The sequence below is a fragment of the Nerophis ophidion genome, linkage group LG16 (genome assembly GCF_033978795.1).
Source record: "Nerophis ophidion isolate RoL-2023_Sa linkage group LG16, RoL_Noph_v1.0, whole genome shotgun sequence".
Classification (NCBI taxonomy): domain Eukaryota; kingdom Metazoa; phylum Chordata; class Actinopteri; order Syngnathiformes; family Syngnathidae; genus Nerophis; species Nerophis ophidion.
In genome coordinates, this window is record NC_084626.1 from 7332390 (window position 1) to 7357988 (window position 25599).

The 25599-nt window shown below is 41.3% G+C and overlaps 1 protein-coding gene across 9 annotated transcripts in view; it reads right to left on the minus strand.

Moving 5' to 3' along the window:
- The window catches only part of kif21b (kinesin family member 21B), a 265011-nt gene that overhangs the window by 13453 nt on the left and 225959 nt on the right, over window positions 1–25599 (minus strand). For all 9 annotated transcript variants that reach the window (XM_061922660.1, XM_061922656.1, XM_061922658.1 and 6 more), the window contains one exon: window positions 3174–3373. In XM_061922660.1, coding sequence (XP_061778644.1) covers window positions 3174–3373 — 200 coding nt within the window. The remainder of the gene's footprint in view (window positions 1–3173; window positions 3374–25599) is intronic.

Here is a 25599-nt window from a genome sequence, read left to right on the forward strand (position 1 = left end):
GAGCCAAAAGAACCCAATAGGACTCCTTTTTCAGCTTGACGGCATCTCTCACCGCTGATGTCCACCAACGGGTTTTAGGATTACCGCCCCGACAGGCACCAATTACCTTGCGGCCACAGCTCCAATCAGCCGCCTCAACAATAAAGGTGCGGAACATGGTCCACTCGGACTCAATGTCCAGCACCTCCCTCGTGACATGTTCAAAGTTCTTCCGGAGGTGGTAACTGAAACTTTCTCTGACAGGAGACTCTGCCAGATGTTCCCAGCAAACCCTCACAATGCGTTTGGGCCTGCCAGGTCTGTCCGGCATCCTCCCCCACCATCGCAGCCAACTCACCACAATGTGGTGATCGGTAGAAAGCTCCGCCCCTCTTTTCACCCGAGTGTCCAAAACATGAGGCCGCAAATCCGATGACACAACTACAAAGTCGATCATGGAACTGCGGCCTAGGGTGTCCTGGTGCCAAGTGCACATATGGACACCCTTATGTTTGAACATGGTGTTTGTTTTGGACAAATCGTGACGAGCACAAAAGTCCAATAACAAAACACCAATCTAACAAAACACTAATCGGGTTCAGGTCCGGGTGGCCATTCTTCCCAATCACGCCTCTCCAGGTTTCACTGTCGTTGCCAACATGAGCGTTGAAGTCCCCCAGCAGAACAAGGAAATCACCCGAGGGAGCACTCTCCAGTACTCTAGCGAGTGTACCCAAAAAGGGTGGGTACTCTGAACTGTTGTTTGGTGCGTAAGCACAAACAACAGTCAGGACCCGTCCCCCCACCCGAAAGTGGAGGGAGGCTACCCTTTCGTATTTTGTATGATCACATTAATTTTGTCTTAAAGTCCAGTATTTAATCTTGGATACAGTATAAAATCCTCCATATTGGCAGACACATTAATTTCATTCCAAGCAATAAAACATTATTTTTACATATGACAAAAAACACCCACAAACGCTGGTTTACTCTAATATAAATGCCATGTTTGTTACAAACAGTTTAAAAAAAAAAGACTGGCTTCTGCTGGAGAGACATGTGTCTGCTAGCACTTCTCCCAGTGTGGCGAGTCAGAGTACTGCTGAGGCATTGAGCTGCAAGTAGACAATATATTGCTCCCTACTGTGAGGCAGAGGTACTTGCTGCTTCTTGGCCTGCCTTTTTTCCCGTTGCAACAAGCACGTACCCGCTCAATACACTTTGTGTGTAGCCATGGAGGCACCACCTGTGTCTGCCTCATTTCTCGTCTTCCTTGTTATTTTCATCAGGAAACACGGAATTTCCGCGATTTTGACCATGAAAATGATCAAAATATACAAGAACCACACCAAAATCACATAAAAAGCATTGACCAAAAGAAAAATATTCATCCATCCATTTTCTACCATCTATCCCTTTCTGGTTCGTGGTGATGCCTATGTCAGCTGTATTCAGGCGGTAGGCGGGGTAAACCCAAACTTATTTTATTTTATTACTTGGTTTTTAAACGTCTCATGGTTAAGCCACCTGGTGGCCCAAACTAATGTAACGGTTCGTTCAAAGCCAACAACTCAAGCGTGTTGCTTTCATTTTTAAGGAAACATATTTCATTTTTTTCCATTTTTAAATTAGACTATTGAGTCAGACTGCAGAGAAATATGATGAACATTTCCAAGCATTTACAAGCACTTCACCCAAAATTCACGCATTTTTCAAACCTTGAAAACACAACATTAAGATCCAAGCATTTTCAAGGTTTTTAAGTACCCATGCGAACCCTGTATACAGATAGGCAAACATTTTACTCTAGCTTGATCAGCTTTGGATGGATTTATTTTGGGAGCAAAATGCGATGATGAAAGGGCTAAAATTTAAATCTGTATTCGCAGGTGTGCTACTTTTTTGCACAACCTATGTTTATTCACAAATGCGACTAAAATGCTCGCACTGTCCAGTACTGTTATATTAATGGATATATAAATGATAAATGATAAATGGGTTGTACTTGTATAGCGCTTTTCTACCTTCAAGGTACTCAAAGCGCTTTGACACTACTTCCACATTTACCTATTCACACACACATTCACACAGTGATGGAGGGAGCTGCCATGCAAGGCGCTAACCAGCACCCATCTGGAGCAAGGGTGAAGTGTCTTGCTCAGGACACAACGGACGTAACGAGGTTGGTACTAGATGGGGATTAACATAGGGACCCTCGGGTTGCGCACGGCCACTCTACCACTGCGCCACGCCGTCCCTATCCATCCATCCATGTTCTACCGCTTGTCCCTTTCAGGGTTGTGGGGGTTGCTGGAGCATATATTAATGGATATATAATTTCTACAATTGGATATTAAAAGTATGTGAAAGTTTGACTCCTCCTTTGTTTACTTACGAGATAACCTTTAAGTTTTGTAATCAATCAGAATTCTAAGTGTGGATAAGTGTGGAGAGAGTGTTTTGCGTTATTCCTATCATGCTTTGTAATGGATGTAATTTTTAATGTTTTATGGTGCTTGGACATTTATTTTTATAATATCCACAATGTTCAATGAGCAGGTTGAGTTATGTGTGACCAAGTGTGTTGATTTTTTGTTTATTTGCACCGTGACTTGTTTGGATTGGGTCATTAGTAAATGCTGTCCTGTGTACACTTCAAAGTGCAATTCATGGTCATTGACCTATTTTACTCACATTGTCCGTCCACAAGATGGGAGGAAATCTGCAACGCTCAGAATACCAGATATTTTAAATTAAGCCGCCGGTGATGTTTAGACACTCCTTGTATATAATGTGCTGCTATTGAGGCAAACCAGAGTAGGTTTTGTAGACATAGAAGAAGGCAACAGAGTCCAGTAAAAGGAAACCATCTTTTCAAACCCTAAAATATATCTACATTATTGCTTCGCATGGGTCAAATTTGGCATAGCGCTTAAAAGACTTCATAAACATTTAAATGGCCCCTGAGAGGAGAAAGGTTCCCCACCCTCGTCTTAAACTATCTTTAATTATTTTTTATCAGGGCATATTCATTATAATCATTTCTGCTTCATAATAATGTGCAAAGGGCCCATTTTGCACCCAGCCTTCAGTAACCAGACAAAGGGTTAATTAAGAGCAGAGTAAATTGTCATTCAATGGAATTGAATGGAATGATGATATACTGTATGTACAGTAAATGTTGAGTTTGTTACCTGGATGCTGTGAAAATCTGCCTGGAGTTGGTACATATGGCGTTGATGGGGCTGTCGTGGCCTTTGACCTCCCCTATGGGGGTGAAATTGTCCACGTTCCACACCTTCAGCATGCCGCCCCGACATGCGCTGAGCAGCAGCGGCTTGCCGGGGACGTACGCCAGGGCGCACACCCAGTCCTTGTGGGCGATGGGGATTTGCTGTCGACAGAGAGGTGCAGAGTCAGCAAAGGAGAGGTTCCTACAAAAAACTGCTAAAGAACCACACGGAAGACAAGGCTGAAGAAGTTCCAAGTCGTAGCCTGGGAGTTAGAAGACGTTTAGTCATTCGTATAGCGCATTTAAAAACAATTCCAGTACACCAAAATGCTGTTCAGACATAAAACAAATGGTCAAATGTACATTTTAAAACGGCAGGATGAATAAAACTGTGTCTTAAAATAAGTGTGGAAAAATATATAAATAATAAACATTAATATTATACGTTATGGTGCAATTTTATATATTAATTACTAACTTCCCATGGTTTTAAATGTATATTTTATGGACATCGCAGATCTGTGAATGTTCCGAACTCCTATGTCCAATCTTTTTTCTGATCAGAATATTAAGGTTGGTTGGAGTCATGCCATGGCGTGGATGGAGGTCAACTCCCCACATCAGGGGTGCCCAAAGGTTTTTCCTGCCAAAAGTGAAAATGTAGCAGTTGGCCAAAAGCCGGAAACAACTAATTTTAAGAGGAACTGCACTTTTATTGGAATTGTGCTAATCATTAACAAACTTTATGTAAGACAAGAACACATTTTTCTTTTTTCAATGCATTCAACATTTTTAACAAATATTTATAATGCATATAAGGGTTGTTTATACATTATGTAAGTATATATGTAATGTTTTAACAGGCACATGTATAATTTATCATTTAATATTTACATATTTTTATCATTTTAAGCATACGCGACCCAATAATTTCACAAATTCATACCAAAATGGATACATGGATGATACAGCAGAGGATTGGGAGAATGTCATGTGGTCAGATAAAACCAAAATAGAACTTTTTGGTATAAACTCAACTTGTCGTGTTTGGAGGAAGAAGAATACTGAGTTGCATCCCAAGAACACCTACCTACTGTGAAGCATGGGGGTGGAAACATCATACTTTGGGGCTGTTTTTCTGCTAAGGGCACAGGACGATTGATCCGTGTTAAGAAAATAATGAATGGGGCCATGTATCGTGAGATTTTGAGCAGTAACCTCCTTCCATCAGTGAGAGCTTTGAATGGTTGACCAAATACTTAGTTTCCACCATAATTTACAAATAAATTCTTTAAAATTCCTACAATGTGAATCACTGGATTTGTTTTCACATTCTGTCTCTCACAGTTGAAGTGTACTACCTATGATGAAAATTACAGACCTCCTACATCATTTTAAGTGGGAGAACTTGCACAATCTGTGGCTGACTAAATACTTTTTCCCCCACTGTAGATCCTCAGGCTCTGATATTGATCATCCAATAAAGATACTTTTGATACTGTAGTTCAGGGGTTTCCAGACTTTTTCCACCAAGGGCCACATACTGAAAAGTCAAAGTGTGTGGATGCAATACTGATATGTTTTATTTACAAAAAATACTAAAACTGTTGTATCAGCTTTGTATTAATAGGTGACTACGTATATTATTATCATTTATTCGTTATAACATTTCAGCTTTTTCTCATGACATACCCATTTTTGTGTACGTTTTCTTTAATTTTTACAATTGTTTTTTCCCATATAAGAATGTAATGTAAGATAATAATAATAATAATAATACAATTGTTTATCAGCATAAATCAGTGTGTCAAAAATTCTGCCTGTACAAAAATATTAACGTTCATTTACACATTTAACAGTGACTATTATAAAGGCTCTATTGACGAGGCAGCTGATTGGAGCTGTGGCCGCAAGGTAGTTAGTTGGTGCCTGTCGTGGCGGTAATCCGAGAACCCGTTAGTGGACACCGGCGGTGAGGGATGCAGTCAAGCTGAAAAAAAGAGTCCTTTGGGGTTCTTTTGGCTCATAGGACTCTGGAGGCAGCGGACAGGTACCAACAGGCCAAACGGTGTGCGGCTTCAGCGGTTGCGGAGGCAAAAACTCGGACATGGGAGAAGTTCGGGGAAGCCATGGAAAACGACATCCGGACGTCTTCGAAGCGATTCTGGACCACCATCCGGCGCCTCAGGAAGGGGAAGCAATGCACTGTCCACACCGTGTATGGTGCGGATGGTGTTCTGCTGGCTTCAACTGCGGACATTGTGGATTACTGGAGGGATTACTTCGAAGACCTCCTCAATCTCACCAACCTATGAGGAAGCGGTGCCTGGGGAATCTGTGATGGGCTCTCCTATTTCTGGGGCTGAGGTTGCTGAGGTAGTTAAAAAGCTCTTTAGCAGCAAGGCCCCGGGGTAGATGAGATCTGCCCGGAGTTCCTTAAGGCTCTGGATGCTGTGGGGTTGTCTTGGTTGACAAGACTGCAGCATTGCGTGGACACCGGGGGTGGTGCCTCTGGATTGGCAGACCTGCGTGGTGGTTCCTCTCATTAAGAAGGGGAACCGGAGAGTGTGTTCCAACTATCGTGGGATCACACTCCTCAACCTTCCCGGTAAGGTCTATTCAGGTGTACTGGAGAGGAGGCTACGCCGGATAGTCGAACCTCGGATTCAGGAGGAACAATGTAGTTTTTGTCCTGGTCGTGGAACTGTAGACCAGCTCTATACTCTTGGCAAGGTCCTTGAAGGTGCATGGGTGTTTGCCCAACCAATCTACATGTGCTTTGTGGACTTGGAGAAGGCCTTCGACCATGTCCCCCGGGAAGTCCTGTGGGGATTGCTCAGAGAGTATGGGGTACCGGACTGTCTGATTGTGGCAGTCTGCTCCCTGTACGATCAGTGTCAGACCTTGGTCCGCATTGTAAGTCGGACCCGTTTACAGTGAGGGTTGGACTCCGCCAAGGCTGTCCTTTGTCACCAATTCCATTCATAACTTTTATGGACAGAATTTCTAGGCGCAGTCAAGGCATTGAGGGGATCCTGTTTGGTGGCTGCAGAATTAGGTCTCTGCTTTTTGCAGATGATGTGGTTCTGATGGCTTCATCTGGCCAGGATCTTCAGCTTTCACTGGATCGGTTCGCAGCCAAGTGTGAAGCGACTGGGTTGAGAATCAGCACCTCAAAGTCAGAGTCTATGGTTCTCGCCCGGAAAAGGGTGGAGTGCCATCTCCGGATGGGGGGGAGACCCTATCCCAAGTGGGGGAGTTCAAGTACCTCGGAGTCTTGTTCACGAGTGAGGGAAGAGTGGATCGTGAAATCGACAGGCACATCGGTGCGGCGTCTTCAGTAATGCGGACGCTGTATTAATCCGTTGTGGTGAAGAAGGAGCTGAGCCGGAAGGCAAAGCTCTCTATTTACCGGTCGATCGACATTCCCATCCTCACCTAGGGTCATGAGCTTTGGGTTATGACCGAAAGGACAAGATATCGGGTAGAAGCGGTCAAAATGAGTTTCCTTCGCCGGGTGGCAGGGCTCTCCCTTAGAGATAGGGTGAGAAGCTCTGCCATACGGGAGGAGCTCAAGGTAAAGCCGCTGCTCCTCCACATCGAGAGGAGCCAGAGGAAGTGGTTCGGGCATCTGGTCAGGATGCCACCCGAACGCCTCCCGAACGCACGTCTGACCGGTAGGAGGCCACGGGGAAGACCCAGAACACAGTGGGAGGACTATGTCTCTCGGCTGGCCTGGGAACGCCTCGGGATTCCCCGGGAAGGGCTGGACGAAGTGACTGGGGAGAGGAGCGTCTGGGCTTCCCTGCTTAGGCTGCTGCCCCCGCGACCCGGTTGTTGCAATTTCTTTAATTAATTCAAAGTTAGTAATGTGTTATTTTTTAATTAACTGAACATTGTTTATATATTTAAGTATATTTTATTTAAATTTTGGGAGATTTTAATATTTTAGATCAAGGGTATCTTCATTTTTTCCACCGCGGGCCACATACTGAAAAGTCAAGTATGGGAAGGACATTTAAACATTTTTGAAAATTGTTTTACGGATGCTAAAAACAGATAAAATATATATTTAAAAACACAACTTTGTGTTATAAGTGATTATGTATATTATTATCAATTATTAGATTAACATTTTCAATCTTTTCTCATTACATTTAGTTTTTTCTTCTTTTTTTACATTTTTACTGTTGTTTTTTAACTCGATATGATAATATTTGAAAAATACACAACTTTTAAAATGTCAGCAGACACGTTAGGTATATTTGCACAAATACCGATACCATCTTGAATTTTACTTAGTACAGGATTGGATGGAAAATCATTGGTATTGACATCACTAATGGCAGCTAAACTCGTTTATGCTCATCAAAGCTCTGAGAAAAATGTTCATGGTTTTCTGGCCTCATCTGGTTGTTAAGGGGCAAAATTACACCAAGACAATAATTGCTTGTTTTTTAATCAGCAAGAAAAAGATTAATTCAGTTTTCATGTCCAAAAACAGTAATATACCAGGATGACTGTCTGGTAAAAAAATAGCTGTTCGATGGGAGTCAATGGGGGTTAATCAGAGAAAGTGTGTGCACAATATATTCATATCCTATTCTAACAACATTGCAATCAATCTTCATACTGAACAATCATATCACATAAGGAACACATGTATTTTTTTTGTTTGGATTATGCAAAGGGTTAAACATAATTTTATGTGGAACAAAACCTTTACTGTGTGTCACTACAATTGATAGGTTGACACATTCCCAAGCATGATACAAAACTTCAAACATTCAACCCAAACCACAAACATTTTTGGAAATAAATCCAATCATCATAATATATCTGGTTTTATCTATTAAAAATTGAAAATCAGTTGGATCGGGCACAAATCTGACGAAATGATTGTTACGACAACCAACTGTATGTCAGAGGGAAATCTTCATGACTATTTTTTTTAGTTTTCTCACTATATTAAAAAATATTGACCAAAATGGTTGCTGGGCAACATATCAGTATGGTGTGAGATCCACAGGCAGTTATTATTAGCTCACTTTAGTCCCAAAAAACCGAGGACTAGCTACTTTGTGTTTTACTCAGATAATGCCAATGACACAAACATCAAACCAACAGAAGCCGCTAAAAAACATGTGCTCTTAAAAGATATTACAGTATTCATATATTTTGTCTGTGCTTTGAACCACTCTCATGCTGGAAAGTCAAACTTTCCTCGCTCTTAAAAACTTAAACTAGAATCTTCAACAGGCAGATCCAAATTGTTTCCTTTTTAAAAGCTAGAAGCAAATGTGTATGTGTATGTGTGCATATATATATAAATATATATATATGTACACACACACATTTTATATATATATATATACACACACACAATTGTGTATATATATATATATATATATATACATACATATATATATATATATATGCGCACGCATGCACGTACACACACAAACACGCACACACACAAACACACACACTTACTGTAAATACATACGTGTAAGACAAAGAACATGGTGTACCATGTTTCAGTACAACATAAAGCATGGCACAAAGAAGGTTTTGGGCTTTTTATACTTTTTTGGGGCGTCTAAATTTTCCTTTTCCTTCAGGGTTTCTCTTAAACATTTGGCATTGTCTTGCTTTTGTCATCATACAAATGACATCGTAAGACAAATATGCACCTGGAGAAGTTTATGACCAAAAAACGCTGCTCTTGTCTGAGAATTGCACATTTTTGACTTTTCCCATTGTTATGTAGGTCAAGGAGTAAATTTTTTCTCGGGGTGCAACAATTATTCGATTAGAAAAAACCTTTGATTGGCATTCAGATGCTTTGAATATTTGATTAACGAGTGCCCGGAACATTAAATACATGGACATGCGTCCTGCACAACGGATGCAAAAGAGTGCACATGAGAGCTGGGGTGCGTGGATGCTGTGATCTGTGTAGCAAAAAGCGGAGAGATTTTATCTTATTCATTTGGTAAATTCATCAAGTAAATATTGTTTATTATGGTACATTTTAGTCCTACTTGGAACATTTTGTTTATTGTACTGCTTATCTTAGTATATTGAATATGTTTTTATCTCTATTTTCATTGTCCTAATACTGTATTACATGAAAAGCATTGATAACACCTAAATTTCCCCCGGGAATTAATAAATTATTTCTAATCCTGATGTTAAAAGTGCAATTTCAAAAATGATGACGTGTGCTTATTAGGGAAACAATGAATGTTAAGGCAAGTAGAAAACGTATATGTTTATTGCATTTATTTTCCCTTTAAACACACATTTAAACCACAGCCGTAGGCCAAATGCAGCCCGCCAGCGTCTTTAATTTTGCCCGTGAGACGGCACAAGTTCAAAAAACAACTTGACCTGGATCCGTGTATCCATATCATTTATAAATATTGAGCGTTATGATTGCTGCAATTCTATTGCCATCTGGTGGACAATGAAAGTTACTCTGCCATTGATTATACTTTCACGCAAATCAAGTACAGCATGTATGTGATTGGTATATCGTACAACCCAAATATACACACCAATATATATATATATATATATATATATATATATATATATATATATATATATATATATATATATATATATATATACATATACATATATATATATATACATATATATATATATACATATATATAAACATATATACATATATATACATATATACATATATATACATATATATATATATACACACATATATATACATATATACGTTATATATGTATATATATATATATATATATATATGTATATATACACACACACACACACATATATATATATATATATATATATATATATATATATATATATATATATATATATATATATATATATATAGTTTTGCATATATATGTTGGGGAGTCTGACTCCAGCACTGCCTGGCAGGTAGGTACCTCACTGGAAGCAGAGTGGAACACAGAGGACAACGCCCCAGCCTTGGCCGCATCATCGAGGGGCATTACATTCCCCTGTACCTGCTCAATCAGCCTGGTAGGCCAACAGCTGTGCGGCCAGGTGGGGCTCAGCTACAACCAGTTCTTAACTCTGCCACATTCAGGTCTGGCTCTCCTCTGTGTCAAAGCAGGTGCATTAGGCGGTAAATGAGACATCCACTATTTCCCCATTAATGACATCATTAGGGAAATGTTTTCTGATATTATGATTTCTCTTGTTTGATAGGTAATTACTTATGACATATAAAGAAGTGTGCTGTGTGAAGGATATGAGAGCCCCGGATGGGAGATATTTATGTTTGTTAGTGGACACTAAGTTTGATACTGCCACACTCTGCCCTTCCTACAAAGACTTGGGCAATAAATGGCCTTTTCGGCTTTCTGCAAACCCAGTCCTGTCTTGGTGAGAATCAGGTGCCACAATGTATGTATACACACACATATACATATTATACATATACTTATGTATATAGTTACTTTGCATGCAGATAACAATGTTTGTAAACCCAAAGTGCCCCCCCTGTCAAAAACAAATTGGAGACCCCTGCCTTAAAGTGTATTATCCAATTCATTTATAATCGAATACTTGATGACTGAAATGATCAATAGCTTCAGCCTTTTTTGCACTTGCAGTTATGTTGAAAAATCATATTTGATTAAAACTCATTTGTATACTCTAGCCTTTAAATAGACTCCCTTTTTAGACCAGTTGATCTGCCGTTTCTTTTCTTTTTCTTCTATGTCCCACTCTCCGATCCGGTGGCCATGTACTGCTTGCCTGTGTATCGGCTGGGGACATCTCTGCGCTGCTGATCCGCCTCCGCTTGGGATGGTTTCCTGCTGGCTCCGCTGTGAACGGGACTCTCGCTGCTGTGTTGGATCCGCTTTGGACTGGACTCTCGCGACTGTGTTGGATCCATTTGGGATCGAACTTTCACAGTATCATGTTAGACCCGCTCGACATCCATTGCTTTCCTCCTCTCCAAGGTTCTCATAGTCATCATTGTCACCGACGTCCCACTGGGTCATTATTGTCACCGATGTCCCACTGGGTGTGAGTTTTCCTTGCCCTTATGTGGGCCTACTGAGGATGTCGTAGTGGTTTGTGCAGCCCTTTGAGACACTAGTGATTTAGGGCTATATAAGTAAACATTGATTGATTGATTGATTGATTGATTTAGTAAAGTGCAGCAGTACCTCTGTATATATCCAGTACTTTGTTCCAAAATGTCAGACAAAAAAAATTGTAAGATAACTGAATCAATTTTTCCATAAATCTGTGAATCTAACTACGGAGTTTTCCCAAATATATGAACACAAAACACATAATAGAGAATGATTACAGTTTTAAACGCAGAAAACAATGTGAAATACATACAAACAACGAATGAAATGGATAATGACTCATTACTTTTTTAACATTTGTATTTATTTGACAGGGACATCCATCCATTTTCCACCGCTTATTCCCTTTTGGGGTCGCGGGGGGCGCTGGCGCCTATCTCAGCTACAATCGGGCAGAAGGCTGGGTACACCCTGGACAAGTCGCCACCTCATCGCAGGGCCAACACAGATAGACAGACAACATTCACACTCATATCCACGCACTAGGACCAATTTAGTGTTGCCAATCAACCTATCCCCAGGTGCATGTCTTTGGAAGTGGGAGGAAGCCAGAGTACCCGGAGGGAACCCACGCATTCACGGGGAGAACATGCAAACTCCACACAGAAAGATCCCGAGCCTGGATTTGAGCCCAGGACTGCAGGAACTTCGTATTGTGAGGCAGACGCACTAACCCCTCTGCCACCGTGAAGCCCAAGGACAGTAATAATTAAACATTGCTACCAATAGATAACTGATGTCAAAGTACATAAGACTTCTAGCCACAGGCTAATTTGCAATCCTCGTCCCTAGTTAGGGTTTCAAAGAAAAGTTGAGAAAACTACAAAATGAAAATACATTTTAAAATAAGTGGTCTCATTTGTCCATACAACATCCAGTTCTAGTTCTCACACTTCTGATTTTCCTTAAGCCATTTTTTCAGTTCTGTGGAGAAGGGTTTAATGTCCGACTGTGTGACTTTAACTCCAGTGGCAAATAGTTCCACAGATTTGAAGCATCCACAGAAAACGCAGACCAACCCAGAGTGCTCCGGCACCTTTTCCCTCTGAAGGTCCCACCGACTGCAGCTCCAGTCCACATACCTCCACTACTGTATCTTTGTATTTCTTTACACATCCCATCAGGGGCTATTCTACTAAGACAATTATGGATAGCTTTTAAAAATGACAAATGTATACAATTATCAAAACTCATGTTATATTTTGGGGTAATATGGCAGTGATGATGCTTCATTGTTTTTTGGTCAAATGTCTTTAGTGTTTGTTTATATAATGACAACAGAGGCTTCACTACACATTGTGTGGCAGGTCCCCAGACCATGGCACAATAAGACACATGAGATAAAATCATTGAATGCATGTAAATGTATGCAACTTGAACAGATAAACAAGGTCTAATAAGCCTGAAACAATTCACATTTTTTATAAGTTGAATAATGGCATTGTTTGTGTATCAGTATCAATTCACTTTAAAAGTGGGGACGTTTATGCTTTGGAATTGCCCTTTTTTCCTTATTAACATTGGAAATAGAAAATAATCCACAAAGCGTTTCTTGGTCAGTTTTCTGGTCATTAGAGTCATATTGTGATCTGACAAATATGTCATAAAGTTTTCATGTTTTATTGAAGTTGGCAAAGACGGCCGACATCATACTTTACTATGAATTATATTTTGAATCCAATAATGTCCCTCAACCTTCTTTATCAAAGTGTTGTCACTCGCAACTTTTTTTTTGCCCCTTGGTGGCTTATTTTGCAGCCGTACTTAATAAGAAAAAAAACTGAACTTGACTCACTGACAAGGGATTATTTGTATGGGAACTCATTTCCGCAAAATGATAGGGATATGTTTGTTTTTTTAATGGACATGCACCTGAGGGTAGGCTGATAAGCGACGAAATGGTCCTCCCAACCCTCTTTCTGTACAAAAATCATACAAAAAGTGCGGTAGAAGAAAACCGAGGTGCGATAAACTCACAATCTGCGAAGATAAAGACAAGATGTGGGAATCTTTGGGCACCTCACGATTCGATTATTGATGCATCTTCAATTGATATTTGGACCCTGGAATGTTTTTTAACCTAATCACTGTATATAGACGCACCAACTTCTTTGGGTTTGAACCAATGCATAAGCACTCACAGCATATAACATTCATTCCCGAGTACATCTTCAAGAGAGCTTCCTTGGTGCAGTCTGAAGTGGAGTTCTTTCTGTGCTCACCTGAACTCTCATTATTGGGGTCAGCAGAGCTTTGTCAGTTCGAGATGGGATCTATAGGTCAGAAAAGGTTGGAAGCGCTCTCTCTCTTACTACATATGAGGGAGGGAGAGAGTATTAGAAGCGGCAGTGCACGAGCCAGGAAAACATCTATTTCCTGGAACATGAAGCGTGGAAAAGGCCATGTACCGTGCTTTCGGAAAGTATTCACAGCGCTTCACTTTTTACACATTTTATGTTGCAGCCTTGGAATGAATTATTTTTTGGCCACACAATTCTACACTCAATAGCACATAATGATAATGTAATTATTATTTTTTTTGTGCAAAAAACAAAAAAAGTTACAAGTACATAAGTATTCCCAGCCTTTTCTTTATACTTTGTTGATGCACCTTTTGCAGCAATTAGTCTCAAATCTTTGTGAATGCGATGCCACTAGCTTGGCACACCTATCTCTGGGTAGTTTGGCCCATTCTTCTTTGCAGAACCTCTCAAGCTCCATTAGGTTGGGTGTAAGCGTTGCTTTTCATCCAGGATGTCTCTGTACATTGCTGCATTCGTCTTAGTCTAGTCAGGGAGGTGACCAAGAATCCCATGGTCACTCTGTCAGAACTACAGCATTCCTCTGTTAAAGAGAGGAGAACCTTCCAGAAGGACAACCATCTCTGCAGCATCCACCAATCAGGCCTGTATGGTAAAGTGGCCAACGTAAGCCATTTCTTAGTAAAATGTTTCCAAAATGCTTCTGTAAAACTCTCAGACCATGAGAAACAAAATTATCTTGTCTGATGAGACAAAGATTGAAGTCTTTGGCGTGAATGTTTGGAGGAAACCAAGCACCGCTCATCACCAGACCTATACCCTCCCTACAGTGAAGCACAGTGGAGGCAGCATCATGCTCTGGGGATGTTTTTCAGCGGAAGGAACTGGGAGACCAGTCAGGATGAAAGGAAAGATGAATGCATCAATGTACAGATACACCTTGGTTTAAAACCAATACTTTCATCCAACCTGATGGAGCTTGCGAGGTGCTGCAAAGAGGAATGGGCGAAACTTCATATTCAAATAGACTGTGATTACTTGTCTAATGGTGATTTTTTTTTAGTATTTTATATTTAATACATATGAAAAAAACTAAATAAAAAACCTATTTAGATTGTCAATATGGTATTATGTGTAGAATTATGAGGACAACAATGAATTTATTCAATTTTGGAATAAGGCTGTAACAAAACAAAATGTAGAATAAGTGAGGCGCTGTGAATACTTACCGGATGCACGGTGTGTGTTGAATTGTGTGCATTCTGAGCAGCAATATGAATAAACAATAAATAAAGCAAACATTAGGTTGAGGAGAAAGAACGTGACAGTGTGGTACATCATTGTTTTGTGTAGTTTGCACATTGCAACAGCATTGGGGAAGGGCTAACATACAGTGTATATTAATTATAAAGAAACTGCTCCATTGAGTCCCTGGAGGATGTGCTGTATGTGCAGGAGCAGAAACTTGAGAACAAAACAGTTCCTATAGAAGGCCCAGTTCTAGAGCAGTAATATAAATTTCATACCACGAGCTGCATTCGGATGCTACTTCATAATTAGACAAGAGGCTGTAAAATAGATTGTATTAGCTCTTCGGCAAATGAGGTGGAGGTGAGACTCCACGGACCACAGCACACACTCTAATTTAAATTAGCCTTATTTTCTTACTTTGTCCGTTGGGAGGAATAAAACAATGATTGAAGATAGAAGTAAAAATACAAAATAAGTTATTAAAAACTTGAGAAAAGCGCTGCTTAACATGCAAATGAATGCGCATGCAAATGAAGGCTGCATCCACATGCAAGATGCAACATGATACTTTTTTAACATATGCTTGCCTGAGAGACAGCACATAAGTAAACACACACTTTTTCGCTGATTCAGTGATATCCTGATGTTGCCATAGTGCTTCTCTGCCACACGGCACATGACAAAACAAGCAGCAAAAATTGAAAACTGGGACGCAATAAAGACATGACAATAGAATTATTCACGTATACCATTCACTTGGTAAAGATGGAACATTTGGCAAAAATACAGGACAATTCTTCAAATTTCATGGCTGGCTTACAGCGTGGTCACTCCGTGATCACATACGACCGCCAGACACTTCTGGATGTAGACAGATCGGGCCGTTTTGGACTGATAGACGCGTGCTTGCTTGACCTGCTAGCCAGCACGGGAATACTTCGCCGGCTACTTCCAGCGGCTTGTGAAGCAGCTGAGTATAGTACCAGCGGAGGCCGTCTACGGAGCAAACGCCAGCGGTGTGATCGGAAACGCGGATGCTGAGCGGGGCTAAAAACAAAGCAAAAGGCTAATCCCAACAGAACACCACTTCCCTCCATCCTGATGCCGGATTTAAATGGAAGATGCGAGACTACTGGCCTAGGTAAGGAGTCAGTTAAATTAGAACAAGTTATTTCTGCTTTGATTGTTTCTGAGTTGGACATGTGTTCTACTGAGGTGGCAAACTATGATGCGTTCAGTTTATCAAAGCACCAAACAAACATTCGGAACATGTGTTCTACTGAGTTGGCAAACAATGATGCGTTCAGTTTATCAAAGCACCAAACAAACAATCCGGAAATTCCCGTTGTATCAATTCCTAGATATGGTCGTAATTATTTTAAGGGCACTGCGCATAATAAACACAACATTATTAATATTTCTACTACGGACAATTTGATCAAAAATTCTCTAAAACAGTCCACTATTTATAATAGAGTTTTTTTAAACATAAGATCATTGTCTCCCAAAACGTTGTTGGTTAATGATATCATCAGAGACAATAATCTTAACGTCATCGGTCTCAGCTTAAACCTAGCTTAAACCAGACGACTTTTTTGCGCTAAATGAGGCATCTCCTCCTAACTATACGAATGCGGATATTGCCCGTCCCCTTAAAAAGGGTGGGGGGGTCACACTAATATACAATGAAAACTTTAACCTTAGTCCCAACATAAATAATAAATATAAATCGTTTGAGGGGCTTACGATGAGTTCTGTCACACCGCTGCCTCTATACCTGGCTGTTATCTACCACCCCCCAGGGCCCTATTTGGACTTTATCAATGAATTCTCAGAGTTCGTTGCTGATCTAGTGACGCACGCCGATAATATAATTATAATGGGGGACTTTAATATCCATATGAATACCCCATCGGACCACCTTGCGTAGCGCTCCAGACCATAATTGATAGCTGTGGTCTTACACAAATAATAAATGAACCCACACATTGCAACGGTAATACGATAGACCTAGTGCTTGTCAGGGGTATAACCGTTTCCAAAGTTATGATACTCCCGTATACTAAAGTATTGTCCGATCATTACCTTATAAAATTCGAGGTTCAGACGCATGTTCGTCAAACTAATAATAATAATAACTGCTATAGATGCCACAACATTAATACGGCCACAACGACAAATCTTGCTGACCTACTGCCCTCGGTAATGGCACCATTTCCAAAGTATGTGGGCTCTATTGATAACCTCACTAACAACTTTAACGACGCCCTGCGCGAAACCGTTGATAACATAGCACCACTAAAGTTAAAAAAGGCTGGTGTGATGGTTTAATAACTCATAAACGCATGCTTACTTTAGCTAAAGCTAAGTATTACTCAAATCTCATCCGCCTAATAAAAATGATCCTAAATTTTTGTTTAGTATGGTAGCATCGCTTACCCAGCAAGGCAGCCCTTCCAGTAGCTCCACCCGCTCAGCAGATGACTTTATGCAATTCTTTAATAAGAAAATTGAAGTCATTAGAAAGGTGATTAAAGACAATGCGTCCCAGCTACAACTGGGTTCTATAAATACAGATACGATTGTAGATACGGTGGATACTGCCCTCCAAAATAGTTTCTCTTGTTTTGAGAAAATAACATTAGAGGAATTGTTACAATGTGTAAATGGGATAAAACAAACAACATGTTTACTTGACCCACTTCCTGGGAAACTTATCAAGGAGCTCTTTGTATTATTAGGTCCATCAATGCTAAACATTATAAACTTAACACTTTCCTCTGGCACTGTTCCCCAAGCATTCAAAAAAGCGGTTATTTATCCTCTCCTTAAATGACCTAACCTCGATACTGACCTCATGGTAAACTACTGACCGGTGTCTAACCTTCCCTTTATTTCAAAAATCCTCGAAAAAATTGTTGCAGAGCAGCTAAATGAACACTTGGCGTCTAACAATCTATGTGAAACCTTTCAATCCGGTTTCAGGGCAAATCACTCTACGGAGACAGCCCTTGCTAAAATGACTATCTATTGCTGATCTATTGCTAACGATGGATTTTGATGCGTCATCTATATCGCTGCTCCTCGATCTTAGCGCTGCTTTCGATACCGTCGATCATAATATTTTATTAGAGCATATCAAAACACGAATTGGTATGTCAGACTTAGCCCTGTCTTGGTTTAACTCTTATCTTACCGACAAGATGCAGTGCGTCTCCCATAACAATGTGACCTCGGACTACGTTAAGGTAACGTGTGGAGTTCCCCAGGCTTCGGTCCTTGGCCCTGCACTCTTCAGCATCTACATGCTGCCGCTGGGTGACGTCATACGCAAATACGGTGTTAGCTTTCATTGTTATGCTGATGACACCCAACTCTACATGCCCCTAAAGCTGACCAACACGCCGGATTGTAGTCAGCTGGAGGCGTGTCTTAATGAAATTAAACAATAGATATCCGCTAACTTTTTGCAACTCAACGCAGAAAAAACGGAAATGCTGATTATCGGTCCTGCTAGACACCAACCTCTATTTAATAATACAACTTTAACATTTGACAACCAAACAATTAAACAAAGCGACTTGGTAAAGACTCTGGGTATTATCTTCGACCCAACTCTCTCCTTTGAGTCACACATTAAAAGCGTTACTAAAACGGCCTTCTTTCATCTCCATAATATCGCTAAAATTCGCTCCATTTTGTCCACAAAACACGCTGAGATCATTATCCATGCGTTTGTTACGTCTCGCCTCGATTACTGTAACGTATTATTTTCGGGTCTCCCCATGTCTAGCATTAAAAGATTACAGTTAGTACAAAATGTGGCTGCTAGACTTTTGACAAGAACAAGAAAGTTTGATCATATTACGCCTATACTGGCTCACCTGCACTGGCTTCCTGTGCACTTAAGATGTGACTTTAGGGTTTTTCTACTTACGTATAAAATACCACACGGTCTAGCTCCAGCCTATCTTGCCGATTGTATTGTACCATATGTCACGGCAAGAAATCTGCGTTCAAAGGACTCCGGCTTATTAGTGATTCCCAAAGCCCAAAAAAAGTCTGCGGGCTATAGAGCGTTTTCCACTCGGGCTCCAGTACTCTGGAATGCCCTCTCGCTGCTGTTTTGGATCCGCTTTGGACTGGACTCTCGCGGCTATGTTGGATCAATTATGGATTGAACTTTCACAGTATCATGTTAGACCCGCTCGAGGGGGGGGTTGCCCAAATATGTGGTCCTTTCCAAGGTTCTCATAGTCATCATTGTCACAGACGTCCCACTGGGTGTGAGTTTTCCTTGCCCTTATGTGGGCCTACCGAGGATGTAGTAGTAGTTTCTGTTGTGGTTTATGCAGCCCTTTGAGACACTAGTGATTTAGGGCTATATAAATGAACATTGATCGATGATTGATTGATTTATATCCTCACTAGGGCCCTGTTCTCCCATGTGCTAAAGGGAAACGTGTCGAATTGCGGATGCATTCTCCCCTTGACTGAAGTTTGTCACTATTTTTTAAATTTTATTTATTTACTAGCAAGCTGGTCTCGCTTTACTCAACATTTTTAATTCTAAGAGAGACAAAACTCAAATAGAATTTGAAAATCCAAGAAAATATTTTAGAGACTTAGTCTTTACTTGTTTACATTTTTTTACTTTGCTTCTTATAACTTTCAGAAAGACAATTTTAGAGAAAAAAATACAACCTTAAACATGATTTTTGGAATCTAAACACATATACCTTTTTACCTTTTAAATTCCTTCCTCTTCTTTCCTGAAAATTTAAATCAATGTTCAAGTAAATTTATATTTTTTTATTGTAAAGAATAATACATACATTTTAATTTAATTCTTCATTTTATATTCTGCTTTTTTGACAAAAAATATTTGTGAAATATTTCTTCAAAGTTATTATGATTAAAATAAATAAAAAAATATTCTGGCAAATCTAGAAAATATTTAGAATCAAATTTAAATCTTATGAAAGATAACTTGGTCCAATTTGTTATATATTCTATCAAAATGCAGATTGGATTTTAACCTATTTAAAACATGTAATCAAAATTCTAAAATTAATCTTAATCAGGAAAAATTACTAATGATGTTCCATTAATTGTTTTTTTAATTTTTTCAAAAAGATTCGAATTAGCTAGTTTTTCTCTTCTTTTTTTCGGTTGAATTTTGAATTTTAAAGAGTCAAAATTGTATCTTCATTTTTTTCCTGTTTTCTCCTCTTTTAAACCGTTCAATTAAGTGTTTTTTTTAATCATTTATTCTCTACAAATAAACTGGAATCTATATATATATATATATATATATATATATATATATATATATATATATATATATATATATATAATATATATATACACATAAATCCATCCATCCATCTTCTTCCGCTTATCCGAGGTCGGGTCGCGGGGGCAACAGCCTAAGCAGGGAAGCCCAGACTTCCCTCTCCCCAGCCACCTTCGTCCAGCTCCTCCCGTGGGATCCCGAGGCGTTCCCAGGCCAGCCGGGAGACATAGTCTTCCCAACGTGTCTTGGGTCTTCTCCGTGGCCTCATACCGGTCGCACGTGCCCGAAACACCTCCCTAGGGAGGCGTTCGGGTGGCATCCTAACCAGATGCTCGAACCACCTCATCTGGCTCCTCTCGATGTGGAGGAGCAGCGGCTTTACTTTGAACTCCTCCCGCATGACAGAGCTTCTCACCCTAAGGGATATAGGGTGGTGGAAACTCATTTTGGCCCCTTGTACCCGTGATCTTGTCCTTTTGGTCATAACCCAAAGCTCATGACCATAGGTGAGGATGGGAACGTAGATCGACCGGTAAATTGAGAGCTTTGACTTCCAGCTCAGCTCCTTCTTCACCACAACGGATTGATACAGCGTCCCCATCACTGAAGACGCCGCACCGATCCGTCTGTCGATTTCACGATCCACTCTTCCCTCACTCGTGAACAAGAATATAAAGTACTTGAACTCCTTCACTTGGGGCAAGATCTCCTCCCCAACCGGGAGATGGCACTCCAACCTTTTCCGGGCGAGAACAATGGACTCGAAATTAGAGGTAATGATTTCTCATCCCAGTCACTTCACATTCGGCTGCGAACTGATCAAATGAGAGTTGAAGATCCTGGCCAGATGAATCCATCAGAACCACATCATCTGCAAAAAGCAGAGACCTAATTCTGCAGCCACCAAACCGGATCCTCTTAACGCCCTGACTGCGCCTAGAAATTCTGTCCATAAAAGTTATGAACAGGGCAGCCTTGGAGGAGTCCAACCCTCAATGGAAACGGGTCCGACTTACTGCCGGCGATGCCGACCAAGCTCTGACACTGATCATACACGGAGCGGACTGCCACAATAAGACAGTCCGTTACCCCATACTCTCTGAGCACTCCCCACAGGACTTCCCTGGGTACATGGTCGAATGTCTTCTACAAGTCCAAAAAGCACGTGTAGACTGGTTGGGCAAACTCCCATGCACCCTCAAAGACCCTGCCAAGAGTATAGAGCTGGTCCACAGTTCCACGACCAGGACAAAAACCAAACTGTTCCTCCTGAATACGAGGTTCGACTATCCGCCGTAGTCTCCTCTCCAGTACAACTGAATAGACCTTACCGGGAAAGCTGAGGAGTGTGATCCCACGATAGTTGGAACACACCCTCCGGTCCCCCTTCTTAAAGAGAGGAACCACACCCCAGTCTGCCAATTCAGAGGTACTGCCCCCGACGTCCATGCGATGTTGCAGAGTCGTGTATACCAAGACAGCCCCACAGCATCCAGAGCCTTAAGGAACTCCGGGCGGATCTTATCCACCCCTTGGGCCTTGCCACCGAGGAGCTTTTTAACTACCTCGGCAACCTCAGCCCCAGAAAAAAGAGAGCCCACCAAAGATCCCCCAGGCACTGCTTCCTCATAGGAAGACAAACTGGTAGGATTGAGGAGGTCTTCGAAGTATTCCCACCACCGATCCAAAACATCCGCAGTCGAGGTCAGCAGAACACCATCCCCACCATACAAGGTGTTGACACCGCACTGCTTCGCTTTCCTGAGGCGTCGGATGGTGGTCCAGAATCGCTTCGAAGCTGACCGGAAGTCGTTTTCTATGGCTTCCCCGAACTCCTCCCATGTCTGAGTTTTTGCCTCCGCGACAGCTGAAGCCGCGCACCGCCTGGCCTGTCGGTACCTGTTTGGTGCCTCCAGAGTCCTTTGAGCCAAAAGAGCCCGATAGGACTCTTTCTTTAGCTTGACGTCATCCCTCATCGCTGGTGTCCACCAGCTGGTTCTAGGGTTACCGCCACGACAGGCACCAACCACCTTGCGGCCACAGCTCCAATCGGGCGCCTCGACAATAGAGGTACGGAACATCGTCCACTCGGACTCAATGTCCAGCGCCTCCCTCGTGACATGTTCAAAGTTCTTCCGGAGGTGGGAATTGAAACTGTCTCTGACAGGAGACTCTGCCAGGCGTTCCAAGATAACCCTCACTATGCGTTGGGCCTGCCAGGTCTGTACGGCATCCTCCCCCACCATCGCAGCCAACTCACCACTAGGTGGTGATCGTTAGAAAGTTCCGCCCCTCACTTCACCCGAGTGTCCAAAACATGAGACCGCATATCCGATGACACAACTACAAAGTCGATCATGAAACTGCGGCCTAGGGTGTCCTGGTGCCAAGTGCACATATGGATACCCTTATGTTTGAACATGGTGTTTGTTATTGTCAATCTGTGACGAGCACAAAAGTCCAATACCAAAACACCACTCGGACCATTGTTCCCAATCACGCCTCTCCAAGTTTCACTGTCGTTGCCAACATGAGCGTTGAAGTCCCCCAGCAGAACGAGGCAATCACCCGGGGGAGGACTCTCGAGTACTCCCTCGAGTGAATCCAAAAAGGGTGGGTACTCTGAGCTGCTGTTTGGTGCGTAAGCACAAAAAACACTCAGGACCAGTCCCCCCACCCGAAGGCGGAGGGAAGCTACCCTCTTGTCCACTGGGTTGAACTCCAACATGCAGGCCTTGACGGGGGGGGCAACAAGAATTGCCACCCCAGCCCGTCGCCTCTCACTGCCGGCAACGCCAGAGTGGACAAGAGTCCAGCCCCTCTCAAGAGAACTGGTTCCAGAGCCCTTGCTGTGCGTCGAAGTGAGTCCGACTATATCTAGCCTGAACTTCTTCAGTTCGCGCACTAGCTCAGGCTCCTCCCCCCCCCCTCGAGGTGACGTTCCACGTCCCAAGAGCTAGCTTCTGTAGCCGAGGATCGGACCGCTAAGTGCCTTGTCTTCGGCAGCCGCCCAGCTCACATTGCACCCGAACTCAATGGCCTCTGCTATTGGTGGTGAGCCCATTGGAGGGGTGACCCACATTGCCTCTTCGGGCTGTGCCCGGCTGGGCCCATTGGAAACAGGCCCGGCCAACAGGCGCTCGCCATCGTGCCCCACCTCCAGGCCTGACTCCAGAGGGGGGCCCCGGTGACCCGCGTCCTTGCGAGGGTAATCTGGGTCCTTTGTGTGTTTTCTTCATAAGAGGTCTTTGAGCTGCTATTTGTCTGATACCTCACCTAAAACCTGTTTGCCTTGGGACCAGGGGGGATAGAAGCCCCTGGACAACATAGCTCCTAGGATCATTGGGACACACAAACTCCTCTACCACGTTAAGGTGGCAGCTCAGAGAGGAGTGGTAGCAGAGGGTAGTTTTATATATATATATATATATATATATATATATATATATATATATATATATATATATAAATGTAGTAACAAGCACCTTCATAGCAATACGTACTATGTACAATATACACACTGCAAGTATATATATAAAATCTTTTAATCCTTCTTTCTAGGAAACAGTTTAGGACAGTAATCCATGCCTTTATCAAATCTCCGCTGGATTACTGTAACTCTTTGTATTTTGGAATTAGTCAATCCTCCCTCTCATGTCTACAGCTGGTCCAAAATGCAGCTGCCCGACTTCTAAGCAACACAAGAAAGAGAGAGCACATTACTCTTGTTTTAGCCTCCCTCCCTGTCTTTTAGAGTCCATTTAAAAAGTATCTTACTTGTTTTTAAATCCTTACTTGGTCTTGGACCACCATACCTCTCTGAACCGCTCCACCTCTATGCTCACACCCGGTCCCTCAGGTCAGCTGATCAGCTGATCCTGGAGGTACCCAAATCAAAGCCAAGCTCAGAGGGGACAGAGCCTTCTCTGTTGCGGGTCCCAAACTCTGGAACGATCTCCCTCTCCATGTGAGACAGGCCCCTTCTTTGGCTATTTTTAAGACCCTTCGTAAAAAACATTTTTATTCACTGGCTTTTAACCCAGCATGAGACTTTAAACTGTTGTTAACATTTAACTTGTTTAATTGTTTTTAACTTTTTAACTGTTTTTTATGTAACAAATTGTTCTTAGGGTAATTTGTATTTTCTTTTTCAATGTATATTTTATTGTTTTAAATGTTATTTTTTAGTATGTCCTTAGCCTATTTGTGTTGAGCCCTTTGTTCTTCAACTGTGGTTGTTTTTAAAGGGCTTTATAAATAAAGTTGCTATGGCATAGTATACAATGTAGTAACATACACTATCATAACAATATATAATATGTATTATATACACACTGCAAGTATTTATATAATGTAGTAACAAACACCTTCATAACAATATTTAATATGTCTTATATACATACTGCAAGTATATATATAATGTAGCAACAGACACATTAATAACAATATGTAAATTTATGTACAATATTCACCATCATTTATTCATTTCCGGGACCGAATTACTCCGCACATTGATTTCTGTTTCAATAACAGCGCACATCTGACTTCTGGCAACAAATGTGTGTTACTACTTCAAACGTGAGTGTTTTCTAATCATGGCAGGCTTGGACACAGAAAACGAAGATGACTATTTTTGGACAAATGAGGATTTACAACCTTATATTTTTTATACTGAGTATACTAAGGATTAAATACTGCTTATAGAACCGAGCACAAAAGGAAGAGTAAGGCCTTGGAGCAGACGGAAGCTGGGAACCAAGCTTTTTCGACATAAATGGATTGCTTACCCAAAATTAACAGGAAACGTCCCTGGCCAGCTGGACCGGATGAACAACTGTCCATCGAATGAGTCACACTTTAATATCAATCTTGATACACATAGCACGTCATGTGTGTTATTACAACTACAGTACATACACGGTCTGGCTAGCTGTGTACAAAAAAAACATTAAATAATACTTTACAAATACTGTAATATGATTGTTCATGTTTTTCACTCAGTACAGATTGGTGTCTTATCCCATTGTGTTGTGCATTACAAACTCAAACACATCTCGTGGTATTGTAGAAGCGAGCTTATCTCTTGCCGTAGTTAGCTTTTACGGCTAATACCGTAGCATGCTGGTGGGTTAGTACACTAGAAAAACAGCTCCTTGGTGTTCACTCTAACAATAACAAGGTAATTACAGCTTGGTTATTATACAGGTTATGGAATTTAAATTAAGTATTGTCGGCTTTTTTTTTGTCGTAGAATTGATTACTCCCCTACCTGCAATGCTAGCCACCTGGAACAAGCCAATTTTTAAATGTTAAAAAGTGAAAAAAAAAAAGGTGTTTTCTTGTCTCATAATGATTGTGAATATCAATCAATCAATCAATGTTTACTTATATAGCCCTAAATCACTAGTGTCTCAAAGGGCTGCACAAACCACCACGACATCCTCGGTAGGC